The sequence below is a fragment of the Aulonocara stuartgranti genome, assembly GCF_965226115.1.
Source record: "Aulonocara stuartgranti genome assembly, chromosome: 8".
In the NCBI taxonomy this organism is placed as follows: domain Eukaryota; kingdom Metazoa; phylum Chordata; class Actinopteri; order Cichliformes; family Cichlidae; genus Aulonocara; species Aulonocara stuartgranti.
Window position 1 is genome coordinate 28,636,003 of NC_138959.1, and position 14,192 is coordinate 28,650,194.

Sequence of the window (14,192 nt, forward strand, 5' to 3'; positions counted from 1 at the left end):
TACGGCGGTGGTAAAAAAGGCCCAGCAGCATCTCCACTTTCTGAGAGTGCTCAGGAGGAACAACCTGGAGGAGAGGCTGCTGGTGACATTTTACAGAGCCACCATAGAGAGCATCCTAACGTACGGCATAACAACATGGTATGCAGGGTGCTCAGCTGCGGACAGGAAAGTACTGCAGAGGGTCATCAACACAGCCCAGAAGATCACTGGCTGCTCTCTGCCCAGCCTGGAGGTCACTGCAAACTCTCGGTACCTCAGCAGAGCTGGCAATATCATCAAGGACCACTCTCACCCCAGCAACCAACTGTTTGAACTATTACCGTCAGGCCGACGGTACAGCTCACATAAAACCAGGACAAACAGATTCAGGGATAGCTTCTTTCCCAGAGCTATCACCGTAGTAAATAAGCACAAAAACAATTGAACCTATTCCATACCGTCACTGTCATTATATTATGCTGCTATCCTGTATATATTGTACATACTATTGTTTGAGTACTTACGATTGTTTTTTTTTTGTACTTTTTATATTTTACATTTATATTTATTATTGAATCTTGCACCAAGGGAGTGGCACTCCAATTTCGTTGTACTCTGTACAATGACAATAAAGGCTATTCTATTCTATTCTATTCTATTCTATTCTATAAACCTTGGCTCAGACTTTCACGTGTAAAAAGACTTGAATCCATAATGTTTTTGGTACAAAATATTATTATTTGCTATCATTTTACCATTTATTTGGTAGTTAGTTTGGAGATTACCCTAAATGATCTGAATTAAAATGAGCTTTTTAGAGGAAGGATCAGTTCAGAGAACCCTTGAACTTGTAAAATCCTCTTACCTTCTGGCTTAGCTGCTACAGGTGGGGGCAAAGGAGAAGTTAATGGAGGTGAGTGCTGTTGCTGTCTGGTTGTGCTTGGGGCTTGACGTGTCTTTAGGGTTTTAGGGTCTTTAGGGTTGGGCTGAGTGGCTGTAGGACAGCACAAGAAAATGGGATTAAGAAAAACCATGACTTAAAAAAAACACTACAGGAGCAATCACTGAAAATGCAAATTGAATTCTATAAATAGAAAAACAATATTTAAACCTCCTGTAAAACATAAAAACATCACAACATGGACCGACTAGTCAAAATCAACTCCATAAAGATTGCAGCCTAAAATCATTTAATTTGTATATTTTGACTTGAGGACCTTCTTAACAAAAATAAACAATAGGCTAAACCCCTGGCTTTACAAAGTCATGAATCAAGCATTCAAGAAAATATGGAATCAAGAAAAATTCTTGGGCATGAATCTGACCAATACATTAGAGATAAAAGCGTGGTGAAAGGGAAAAGGTTATTGCAGAAATTTATAAATGTTATACATGACTTGAATAATCTGTCAAACATATATCTTGTGAATGATACATTTGAGCAAGAAAGAACATTTTGCTGTTGAACTCACCAATCTTCTGGAAGAAGTCCCTCTTATCTTTGACAGAGTATAGCTCATCTGCATCTAAGTTTACTTCTGTTTCTGGCTGTAAAAGTAACATTTAAACGATAAGGAGAAGGAAGTGCATAATGACATGACACTATTGTTTCACATTCACAGAGTTTGAGGTAAAAAATCCAAATTGAAAGACTAAAGCAAACACTGTCTGTATCCTACGTTGTAAGTGTATTGACCAGCTGTTTTCAGAAACAAGTCAGTCATCATTTCAATTGAATAATATGTATGTATTTGCAAGTCATTTATAAAAGATTGTACACTAAAAATTTTGGGGGGATTTTTGATTAACAATCTGCGAGCTCCAGTTCAGTCACATCTATGCGTATGTTGTAGAGAATCCCTCACATTACACTGCTCCCAGGATCAATAGTTTCAAAGTACGGACAGCTACCTGTAATTTCAGTCTGGACGGGCAAACAATGCTGCCATGTAGGAGGTAAAGAACAAGAAACAGTTCATAGTTAAAGCAAAGGAAAGCAGTACATAACTAGCTCAAATAAACTACCACATGGAAAAAGTATGTTTTGTTCATTTTGACATTTACAGTGTAGGACCAGAAAAGTATTCATTTGTCACTTTAATGTTGTGTCATAACAGTAAAGTTTTCACAATGTCAGTGAATCATTCCTACAGTTTAAAATGCAGCCGGGGTTAATGTGGAGAAGCAGGGATTGGTGTGATTAGGTCATTCCCTAAGGTGGGGTTAGGAGAGGCGTGTTGGCGCAATACTTTACGCTCTTCTGGCAGCTGTAAATAAATGTAGATTTGTGCATTCGACAGCACAGCAACTATCTGGCGGTTTGTTAAACTGTGATTGATGGCAAAGGAGTGCAAAGGACTGCAGTACTGTTTTTCCCTCTAGGTGGATGCATCCCCCTAGCTCTGACGCCATGTGAAAACTATGAGTCTGTGGGTGTGGGCAGGACTGGATACAAATATTGCGGGAGCGGGTGGATGTGACAGAGAGGGAAAGTGGGAGTGGGCAGTAATGCTCAGAAATTCAAGGGGGCAAGGATTTTTTTAAAAAATGTCACAGCAAGTAACCAACTGAATACAAGTACCACACTGACAGTGTTTTGAAAAGTAGTTGCTCACACAATATGCTATAAACTATACTATATATATATATATATATTTAATATAAATACCTCTGCCTCAGGCTGACTGTAGTTTTGGGTGATTTTAGGCGCAGATGCTTTGGACTGGACAGGTGGGGGTGAGCGAGACTGAGGAGGAGGTGAACTTGAACGGTCCTTAGAACGCCGTTCTGATCTACGCCTCCGTTCCCTCTCATCCTCCTGCCTTCTTTCCTGTTCCCTCTGCCTTTGTTCCTCCCTCTTCAGTCTCTCCTGCTCCTTCTTCTGCTGCTCCTGTGCCTGCTGCTGGGACAGAGTCATTGCCTGCATGGTCATCTGCTGGGCCTGAGAGGACAGGGGAGAAATTTAAACTTTGGCCTTACGAGGGATGAAGGGGTGATAAAGGATGTGAACAAAATGATCATCATAGTGCTGACCATGAGAAGGGCTTGCTGGTTGATTAGAGCCTGTTGCGTTGCTGCTGCCATCTGCATGGGGTCAGCAGCAGGAGCAGGCATGGGAGCCTGAGGCATCATCATGGCTGTGTATGATCAATTATGACAAATTGTTACACATATTTAAATACATATATAAAACTCTGCAAACACAGTGCTTATAAACTATTTCATGCATATATAATTTTGTTTTTTTGCACTTCCAGTTATTTGCTCCACCAGAGCAGTCTTGTGATGAAAAATGTTGGACTTTGACCACAAATGTTGATGGTCAAAGTGCGACCTGACGTAGCGTTGGCATTTAATTATTTTGTGATGATTATGGAAAGATTATGCAGAGTGAGTCATGACAATCCCATGCAGGAAGAATGCACACAGTTGTTGGTACCAGTTGTTTGGGGGGGGCATTTCACTGGAGTGATATCACTTTGTATTCGTTCTGATGCAGGTTAATGCAACACAATATCCCAAAGCAGTGCTGCATTTCAGCAAAGAGTGCACTGTTTCAAGTCATATCCTGAGTCGGGATCCCAGGGTAGAGATACCGACTGACCAGGGCACTTTGTTCATGTCTTGCACACAAGAAGAACTACTGGGCATTAAACCTTTTGGACCAGCGTTTACCACCCTCAGACTAATGAGTTGGTGGACTGCCTGAATGAGACTTTAAGGGGTGAGTAGGCTAAGACTCCCTAGACTAAGTCAGGACATGGGGTTACGTTGCGGAGTGTCATGTGCTAGAGGGGGGGTGGGGTGGGGATGCAGTGGGTCCAGGAGGCAGTGTCAGAGGAGGCTGGTTGGCTGTCCCTTAGGAGGTGGTAGTTGACCTACCAATAATCTGTGTCATCATATGAGCCCAGGTCTGAAAAAAATGAATAAGAAATGTTGGAGAATTACCTGGCATGGTTGGCATGGCTGGCATGGCTGGAATCATGGGATTTGCACCATAACTGGGCATTGCGGGGTTGACTGGTGCTCCTATACATACAGAAAGCAACATATGGAGAATTGAAACATTTTCTGTAATTTATTTGAATCCATAACTTAAAAAAATCCAAAACATAAAAATTAAACTGCATATGAGTATTCTAAAAGATAACCAGTATAAGCGATATACATATATATTATACATACACAGATATGAGATATGAAACTCCACATGGAATAAACCAAGAAACAGCATTAACCAAATCAGCTTTAAAATGGCTTTAAAAACAACAACAAACAGAACAACAATGTTTATTTTAACTGCTTAATATATACAGCAGGTACGTTTAGGCCCAACCTGACCCCTGATCAAAATCGTCACCTATTAGATATCTCCAAATTGAAATCAGACAGCACTAGACCTATAAAATATATTTTCTAGTTTGTGAAACTATGCTTGTTTAGTGTATGTCTACAAAGTAAGCTAATGATATCCCCCTTTTTAAGAGGTTAAAAAGATCAAGAATTATCAAGAATTACTAAAATTATAAACAGAATGTGAAAAAACTACAAATTCAACACTACATATATCATGTTGTATGTCAAGAAGGGATAATGGTTCACCGCTTTTCAATGTTGAAGGATAGGCAGTAAACTAATGAGGCTTGCAGTACTGTGTTCGGTTATATTAGTTAACTATACTGAAGTGTGCCTTCTACAGGGCCCCCTAACTGCATATCAAATGGAGATCTTAGAACAAACCTGGCTGGCCTAAAGACATTCATAATCAATGGCATGACAAAAAGTGAATATTTTCTCAATGATGAAAGAAGAAGTGAAGGCTTGATTCTTTATATCAGAAATGTAATAAATTACTTACCCAAAGGATAGCTTGGCATTGTCATAGGCATACCTGTAAAAATGGTGTTTTAGTGTGCAGTTGAAATGGCACATAACAAGCTAAACTCCTGTCTTTCAAAAATGTGTATAAGATATATGACGAGCAGCAATACAATTTCAGTTCGTGTGTCCTAGTAATCCCAGGTGCCAGGGGCGTCTGTTGCCCCCTAGTCTCCCAAACCAAATTGTTCCTGGGTGAGGGGTCAGACAAAGAGTAATTCAATCAACCCTTATGAAAAGAACTAAAACAAGGGACCAGGCATCTTGGATGAGAGATGAAATGTCTTCATGAAACTTAAAAAAGGCCAGTTACTTTCTTTCCAAGCTCCTTCAACTGGTTACATATAGTAGATCTCATCTCAACTCACTTACTTGGGCTCCATAACCAATCTCCTGGAGAGGGTTTGGACTCTATTCCAGTCTGGAGTTGCCCTTGAGGAATTGGCCTTTTGTTCTTTTCTTCTCTTTTTTTGCCTTTCCCATCTGGCAGTGTAGCAATCAGAATTATTGTCTGAAGGCCAAGAAAAATGCCCAACAGATTCAACATGACTTTCTGTTAGTCTTGAATCAATTTTGGCACCATTCGGGATCTCATTAAGGGAAAGCATTGCTCTACTCACAGGGTGTGTGGTGGGGTGGGGGGCTGCTGAACTCAACTGAGGATATGGTCAAGTGGTAAAAGGAAAACGTTGAGGACCTCTTTAACCACACTGACATGCCTTCTGTAGAGGAAGCAGAGTCGCCCATCACACTGCTACCCACCTGGCAAGATGAGTAATTCATGCCCCCCAGGGGGGCGGAGCAGAAAGGAAAGCTCTTCCATTTGTTGAACCCTGGTCAATGCAGTTTTTTTTGTCCTCGATGCAGAACACTCAACCAGCTCTTTGTCCTGTTTTTTTTTTTTTTTTTTGCATACTCAGGAGTATGGGGTGTTCTAGCCTGTTGTTGTGAGCCAAAGGAGAAATGTGAGCTTGGTCCACATTTCTGGCAATAGGTTTGACTCATTTCCAGTGGTTGTTGGACTCTGCCACAGCTGCCACTAGTCAATGATTCTTTTTATAATTTTATGGACATAATTTCTAGGTGTAGGTGGATGTGGATCTGCTGGCTTCATCAGGCTTCATTGCAAGTAGAGTTGGCCTCCAGCTTGCACTGGAGTTGTTTGCAACCTAGTGTGAAGCACCTCCAAATCTGAGGCCATGGTCCTCAGTCAGAAAAGGCTGGAGCGCCCACGCAGGGTCATCAATGAATTGCTGCTCCAAGTGGAGTAGTTTAGGTATCTTGTGGTCTTGTTCACGAGTGAGGAGAGAGGGGAGGAAGTGAGTGATAGAAGGATTGGGACCAAAGATGGATGGATGCAAACGATGTACCGCTTCATCATGGTGAAGAGAGCTGAGCATAAAAGCAAAGCTCTCAATTTACTGGTCAAGCTACGTCCCCTGTCTCACTTATGGTCACGAGCTTTGCGTAGTGACTGAAAGAATGAGGGTGCGGATACAAGCAGTAGAAATAAGCTTTATCCTAAGAGTAGCTGGTCTCTCTTTTAGAGATAGGGTGAGGAGTTCAGTCATTTGAGAGGGGCTAAGAGTTGAGCTGCTGCTCCTCTACATTCAAAGGAGCCAGCGAGATGGTTCAGATATCTGACTAGATGCCTTCTGGTCACCTCCTGTGTGAGGTGCTCTGGATATGTCCCACCTGGAGGAGCCACTGGGCCAGACCCAGGATACACTGGCAAGATTACATCTCTTAGCTGGCTTGAGAATGCCTGGGGTTACCCTGGATAAGCTGGAGGTGACTTGGCAGAGGGAGGTTTGGCTTTGTCTGCGTAGGCTGCTGCCCATACCCCTAAGCAGATCGATTTTACCTTTTAGTGTGAACATTATGAACAATCTACACGTTTAAGAATGTTTTGTAGTTCAACTACGAAGTAAATACATGTGGCGTGTGAATTTCCTACCTGCTCCATACATGCCAGAGTGCATCGGTCCAATCCCCCCTCCCCCTCTCATCCTGCGATTCAGAATAGCTACTCTTTCCATGTCCTACACACACAAACACACAAAAATGAGCTGTGTATCACATTATAAGTGACACGGCAGCCACAACTACACGTGGAGTTGCTGGAAATAAGCCTTAACAAATTCAGTAACAACATAATAATGTTCTACAATATATAAGCATATCTCTGAACTAAACACTAAAAATGCATACTACACAGTTTAGCCTGCACATACTGTCTAGTATAAATTACATCGTTATATACAAGCATTAAATTTCTAATTTATCAAATGAGCAGTCTTTACCTTAAAGCAGGGGTGCTCAATCCCGGTCCTCGAGAGCTACCGTCCTGCAGCTTTTAGATGCATCCCTACTCCAACACAGCTGAATCAAATGAATGGCTTGTTTTCAGGCCTTTGCCAAACACGATGGCATGCTGAAGAGGTAATCAAACCATTTGATTCAGCTGTGTTGGAGTAGGGATGCATCTAAAAGCTGCAGGACGGTAGCTCTCGAGGACCGGGATTGGGCACCCCTGCCTTAAAGCATCTCTCTTTTTCTCTTTATATCTTTCCTTTCTTACATTGTTTTTCGTATCAGAGAAAGTAAAGTTATCATGCATGAACATTTTTTTCTCTGGGAAATACTAGCCTAGTAGTCACTGTGCCCTCAGCTAGAAGACAAAATTATAAGCCAGACTGCAAAGAAACACAACACAACTCACTGGAGGTCCATTGTCCAGTACGGGTTCAAATATGTCATCAACATAGGCCTCCATCTGTCGACTGCGCCCTGAAGATGGAAAGAATTTCTCATTAGTTAGAGTAAAAAAAAGGACCTTTGTGTTGTCTTTGCTGGTTGCCTGTACGACTACTCCTTTATTTTTTCAACCAAAAACTAAATATCAACATAATATTTTTTATACTACTTTTTGACACAATCATAATCATAATAGTATTTTTATTTTGTTTTTATTTTGTTATTCAAGTTCATTCATGAGGATGAAAGGAATTGGGCTTGCTGGATAGACCCTTTGTTGTTTGCAGTGTGGGAGGCTCCCCAGGCCTTCATTGTGTTTTCCCCCTTTCCCCCCAAGCCCAGTTAAAAATGAGATTTAGTATGTCCTGGACCTGAAAGCAAAGCTGCAATCATTGTCAAGGTTGTCAAGGGAGAATTTATTCCAGGCCCAGGAATGTCAACAGCACCTGTATAACAGAGGGGTTAGACTCAGGCAATTTTCAATGGGAGACAAAGTGCTTGTATTATGCCCTTCTTCAAGCGTAAAGACACTCGCCAAGTGGCAAGGACTCTTTGTGGCCACACGGTGAGTTGGCGATGTTGACTATGAGGTGGTATGGCTGGTGAATGAGGTGTCATGGTCTGATGCCTATCTCATGGCCTGGGTTGGGGCTGCTGGACTCCTTAACTGGAAAGATCCGGCTTAATTTTTCACAACACTGGATTTAACCGAGGGCTACTGGCAGATTCCCTTGTCTGCAGTATCCAAGGAAAAAACAGCCTTCTCCATGATGTTATCATCCATAGTAACAACCGGCATGTGTACTGGGTAGCTGTGGTCCTGGAGTCCCTGATGTAGGCGGGGCTCATAGCCAACCCAAAGAAGTCTGCGTTTGGATCAAGGGAGGCACAGTGTTAGCGTACCATTTGGGAGGCGGGCAGGTGTGCCTACAGGTGGAGAAAACAGTAGCCATTGCATCTTGGGGCTGGCTCAAGGTTCAAGGTTCAAGGTTCTTTATTTGTCACATGCATAGTTATACAAGTATAACACACAGTGAAATGTAGCCTGACACGCTGGTTAGTACCGCTGGTTCGTGCCTGGATTTGGGGAATGGACCAGACCCTTGACTGACCTCACGTGAAAGGGTGCCCCAGATCTGGGCCAGGGGATAAAGCAGTGCAAGGCGGCATTTGTACAGATAAAAACGGCCCTTCACTGGGAGCCACTGTTTCACACACCTAACTTTTCTGAATGTATTTTGGTTTGTAGTGTATAGATTAGTGCTGTCAGTGTTAATCTTGTTAATGCCATAACCGCATGTGGCAAATCTCTGTTAGTGAGTTAATGCGGATCACCCCGTGCGTGGGGCTGCACGGCGTCAACGTGTTAGCATGTTTAGCTAATTAACGCGTTAGCACCGTGCAGCCCCAGCACTAGTATAGATCTTTTTGCAGTGTGATGTCTATTCAATATTAAATAATTAGTGTGGACATACTTGTTATCCCCCAGCCATAATAGATATAGATAGAGACAGAGGGAGGACAACCTATCTGCTGGTTTAAAGTGATGGTTGCAAAATAAAGCTTACTATCTCACTTGTATTTTTTGTGGCAGTTTTTTGTTGTCGTCAGTTCTTTTATATATCATTATCATGTTTAGTGAAACATTTTCTGAAATGCTATGTGGACACATTTAGAGCTAGATGGACTGCATGGTCTAGAAAATAAAAAATCTTTCTGGTGAGACAAGTAATGAACTGTGCCTGTGTGCACTTGCAGACAGCCGTTCCTTGCATGATCTGATATTATCATGTTGCTGCCATTACTGGAAGCAGCCAATCACATGTGAAGTCATAGTGGGAAACACAACAAAACATAAATTAAAATTATAGGTCTTTTTTTGTAGAATGTTTCTCTAACTGATATCTTTGTCCTGTCTTACCCCCTTCAACCAGAAATGGTTGTAGCAGATAGCCGCCCCTCCCTGAGCCTGGTTCTGACAGAGGTTTCTTCTGGTTAAAAGGGAGTTTTTCCTTCACACTGTTGCCAAAGTGCTTGCTCATAGGGAGTCATCTGTTGTTGGAATTGCCTCCGTTTTCTCTGTTTTATTGTAGGGTATTAACCTTACAATATAAAGCACCTTGATTCAGCTGTTGTGATTTGGTACTATATAAATAAATAACATTAAACTGAAAGTGGTTAATTCCTAAGAGACAAACTATAGCTAAACATTTACATTAGTAGATGGCTCTGTTTGGTCTTCCTGACGGTGTTAATTAGATAACTAGTGTACTAAAATTTCACCATATAATACTTACCTTCCTGTGGATAATCTCTTCTCCACTGGTTTCCTTCAAAAGGAGGTAGACCAGGAGCTTGTATGGGTGGTGCTGGTGGTATAAAGTCATCTTGATCGGTTGTTAACATCCTATAGAAAAACAGTTGTCATAAGTGCCACTGGATTCTTTAAAAGATGCCCCTGACCCTCCAAGAAAATGAAACAAACAAACCCCCAAACAATTGTTCACTATTTTACCTATCTCCCTGGTTGCTGAACAGGTAATCAGAGTAAGTAGAGGTGGGAGTCCCTTCTGGTGGGAGCACTTCAGCTTCAGCTCCAGCCAGCAGATCCATGACAAAATCTGAGCCAGCTAAATCAGACCAGCCGTCATCGATTGAAAAAAGAGACACTGACCAGCCCTGTACCACTTCCGAAACACCTCTATGGCACAAAACAACACATTACACAAAATTTTAAGGAAGATGCATGTAAATGCAAACATTAGTTAGCAAAGTGGGGGAAATCACATATGTTTACAACTTATACCTGAAATGAAGAATCCACGACGCTAGCTGCTCTCCTGTGGTCCAAGACTCCACTTCAGTTACAAACTTCTCATCTGAAATAAAACGCCAAATGGTGTTGTGAGTTTATTAAAGCTGATATTTTTGCACTGCCTTTAGGCCCACTGATCCAGTTTCATGGTACAAAAATGGAAATGTTCAGTTAGTCTCACCATTGTAGGTGTGAACGTCTACCAACATGGTTCCCTTTCTCTGGTTGGATGTCCATTCCAGCTCGGTGGGTGGGTACATCCGGCAGGTTGGAGATGGAAGCTTCATAGATGTCAGCAGTTTATGTTGGCACAGTGAACGGTACTCCCCTGGACCATAGTCAGATACATACCTGCAGGGGTTAAAGTGGGTCGTAACAATCTAGAACACCATTCAGTGACTGAGTAACAAAATCTGACAGTTTAATAAAAAGTACTGGGAAGCAAGTTTATTTGTCATGTGCTGCAGTCTCATAGTCGTTTAAGCTGATGTGACAGAGGAAGTTATGATTATGGTCTGAAGTTTAAATACCTTCATCATCATGGACGTGAATGACATCATAATTTTAGGCTTTTAATGATTTCTTTGAACTGTTCTTTGATTTAAAAAAAAATAAAAATCAGGTGCAAAAATGTGTTCCAGTTTTATTTGGTATTTTCTTAAATCAACACAGAGTCAAAATTATACAATCAGGCTCAAATCATTTATCCGAGCATGTTCGTCAGTTGTAAATAAGATGTGCCACCACTTTGCAAAAGTCTGAAGAAGATCCAAACTGTCACCCTCAGATGAACAAAAAATGGTTAGGATGTTCAGGAACAACCAAAGCTCAAACCTGTCATGAACAAGAAAGTACTTGATGATCAGAATCACTGTCCAAAGTGAAGCGAGTTTTACTCAGCACGCTCAACTGAAATTGCAAATGCGTCCTGGATAAATTTTTCACAAATTCATTCACACACACATGAAATTGAGTGACATCCCATTCTTAATTCATTGAGTTTAATATGATCTCGGCACATCTTTTGCAGCTTTAAACTGCTCTGGGAAGGCTTTCCACAAGGTTTATAAATGTGTTAATGAGAATTTTCTGACCATTCTTCCAAAAGTGCATTTGTGAGGTCAGACATTGATGTTGGATGAGAAGGCCTGGCTTGCACTCTCTGCTCTAATTCATCCTTTTGGTGTTCTATAGGGTTGAGATCAGGACTCTGTGCAGGCCAGTGCAGTTCTTCCACACCAAACTCACCCTTGTCTATATGGACCTTGCATGGTACACTGGTGCGCAGACATGTTGGAACAGGAAGGGTCTATCCCCAAAGTGTTCCCATGCACAATGCGTTTAGACAAATACTGTTTTTCTGGCATCTCATTCATCAGATTGTCAGACACAGTGTCATTCATCATTTCAGAGAACATGTATCCACTGCTGTAGAGTCCAGTGGCAGTGTGCTTTGAAGCACTGCATCTAATGCTGGGAATTGTGCTCTGTGATGTAAGGCTTAGATTCCAGCATAGAAATCCATTCCATGAAGTTATGGAATGAGTTGCTTATGGCATGCTTAAATATATATATAAGGGGCTGGAGCCATCTGGAGCAAGAGGCAAGGTACACCATGGACATATTGCTAGTTAATTTATTCAAGTTTTGTTCTAACAAAGCTATATTGATGTTTTCTTACATATGCAACAGCATGACTTATAATATTATGTGTTGTTGTACACTACCTAGCGGACACAGTAAGTGGGAAGTAACTTGTTTTTGCTACAGCCACATTAGAAGACAGGGTGCAAGACATCCCAGTGACTACAGGAAATGCCTCAACTCTACCAACCCCATACTTCAATTCAATTCAATTCAATTCAATTTTATTTATATAGCGCCAAATCACAACAAAAGTCGCCTCAAGGCGCTTCATAGATACAGAGAAAAACCCAACAATCATATGACCCCCTATGAGCAAGCACTTTGGCGACAGTGGGAAGGAAAAACTCCCTTTTAACAGGAAGAAACCTCCGGCAGAACCAGGCTCAGGGAGGGGCGGCCATCTGCTGCGACCGGTTGGGGTGAGAGAAGGAAGACAGGATAAAGACATGCTGTGGAAGAGAGACAGAGGTTAATAACAGATATGATTCAATGCAGAGAGGTCTATTAATACATAGTGAGTGAGAAAGGTGAGTGGAAAGGAAAAACTCAATGCATCATGGGAATCCCCCGGCAGCCTACATCTATTGCAGCATAACAAAGGGAGGATTCAGGGTCACCTGGTCCAGCCCTAACTATATGCTTTAGAAAAAAGGAAAGTTTTAAGCCTAATCTTAAAAGTAGAGATAGTGTCTGTTTCCCGAATCCAAACTGGAAGCTGGTTCCACAGAAGAGGGGCCTGAAAACTGAAGGCTCTCCCTCCCATTCTACTTTTAAATACTCTAGGAACAACAAGTAGGCCTGCAGAGCGAGAGCGGAGCGCTCTAATAGGGTGATATGGTACTACAAGGTCATTAAGATAAGATGGGGCCTGATTATTTAAGACCTTGTATGTGAGGAGCAGGATTTTGAATTCAATTCTGGATTTAACAGGAAGCCAATGAAGGGAAGCCAAAACAGGAGAAATATGCTCTCTCTTTCTAGTCCCTGTCAGGACTCTTGCTGCAGCATTTTGGATTAGCTGAAGGCTTTTCAGTGAGTTTTTTGGACATCCTGATAATAATGAATTACAGTAGTCCAGCCTGGAAGTAATAAATGCATGAACTAGTTTTTCAGCGTCACTCTGAGACAGGATATTTCTAATTTTAGAGATGTTGCGCAAATGGAAGAAAGCAGTCTTACATATTTGTTTAATATGTGCGTTGAAGGACATGTCCTGGTCAAAAATGACTCCAAGGTTCCTCACCGCGTTACTGGAGGCCAAGGTAATGCCATCCAGAGTAAGAATCTGATTAGATACCATATTTCTAAGATTTTCAGGGCCGAGTACAATAACCTCAGTTTTATCTGAATTAAGAAGCAGAAAGTTAGCGGCCATCCAGGTCTTTATGTCTTTAAGACATTCCTGCAGTTTAACTAATTGGTGTGTGTTATCTGGCTTCATGGACAGATAGAGCTGGGTGTCATCTGCATAGCAGTGAAAATGTATGCTATGTCTTCTAATGATACTGCCTAAGGGAAGCATGTATAATGTAAACAGAATTGGTCCTAGCACTGAACCCTGTGGAACTCCATAATTAACCTCAGTGTGTGAAGAGGACTCTCCATTTACATGCACGAATTGGAGTCTATTAGATAGATATGATACAAACCACTGCAGCGCAGTACTTGTAATACCTACAGCATGTTCTAATCGCTCTAATAGGATATTATGATCAACAGTATCGAACGCTGCACTGAGGTCTAGCAGGACAAGCACAGAGATGAGTCCACTGTCAGAGGCCATAAGAAGATCATTTGTAACCTTCACTAAAGCTGTTTCTGTGCTGTGCTGAGCTCTGAAACCTGACTGAAACTCTTCAAATAAACCATTCCTCTGCAGATGATCTGTTAGCTGTTTGACAACTACTCTTTCAAGGATTTTTGATATGAAAGGAAGGTTGGAGATTGGCCTATAATTAGCTAAGACTGCTGGGTCTAGAGATGGCTTTTTGAGTAAAGGTTTAACTACAGCCAGCTTGAAGGCCTGTGGTACATAGCCGATTATTAGAGATAGGTTGATCATATTTAAGATCGAAGAATTAATTAATGGCAGGACTTCTTTGAGCAGTTTTGTAGG

General features: G+C 41.6%; 1 protein-coding gene across 6 annotated transcripts in view; it reads right to left on the reverse strand.

Moving 5' to 3' along the window:
* Nucleotides 1–14,192, reverse strand: part of myo15b (myosin XVB) — a 126,915-nt gene that overhangs the window by 19,980 nt on the left and 92,743 nt on the right. For all 6 annotated transcript variants that reach the window (XM_082543878.1, XM_082543877.1, XM_082543880.1 and 3 more), the window contains 12 exons: nucleotides 10,611–10,780; nucleotides 10,421–10,493; nucleotides 10,130–10,315; nucleotides 9,912–10,021; nucleotides 7,580–7,647; nucleotides 6,815–6,899; nucleotides 4,838–4,870; nucleotides 3,928–4,008; nucleotides 3,013–3,116; nucleotides 2,648–2,920; nucleotides 1,452–1,527; nucleotides 845–973 (listed from right to left, as the gene is read on the reverse strand). In XM_082543878.1, the coding sequence (XP_082400004.1) occupies nucleotides 845–973; nucleotides 1,452–1,527; nucleotides 2,648–2,920; nucleotides 3,013–3,116; nucleotides 3,928–4,008; nucleotides 4,838–4,870; nucleotides 6,815–6,899; nucleotides 7,580–7,647; nucleotides 9,912–10,021; nucleotides 10,130–10,315; nucleotides 10,421–10,493; nucleotides 10,611–10,780 (1,388 nt within the window). The remainder of the gene's footprint in view (nucleotides 1–844; nucleotides 974–1,451; nucleotides 1,528–2,647; nucleotides 2,921–3,012; nucleotides 3,117–3,927; nucleotides 4,009–4,837; nucleotides 4,871–6,814; nucleotides 6,900–7,579; nucleotides 7,648–9,911; nucleotides 10,022–10,129; nucleotides 10,316–10,420; nucleotides 10,494–10,610; nucleotides 10,781–14,192) is intronic.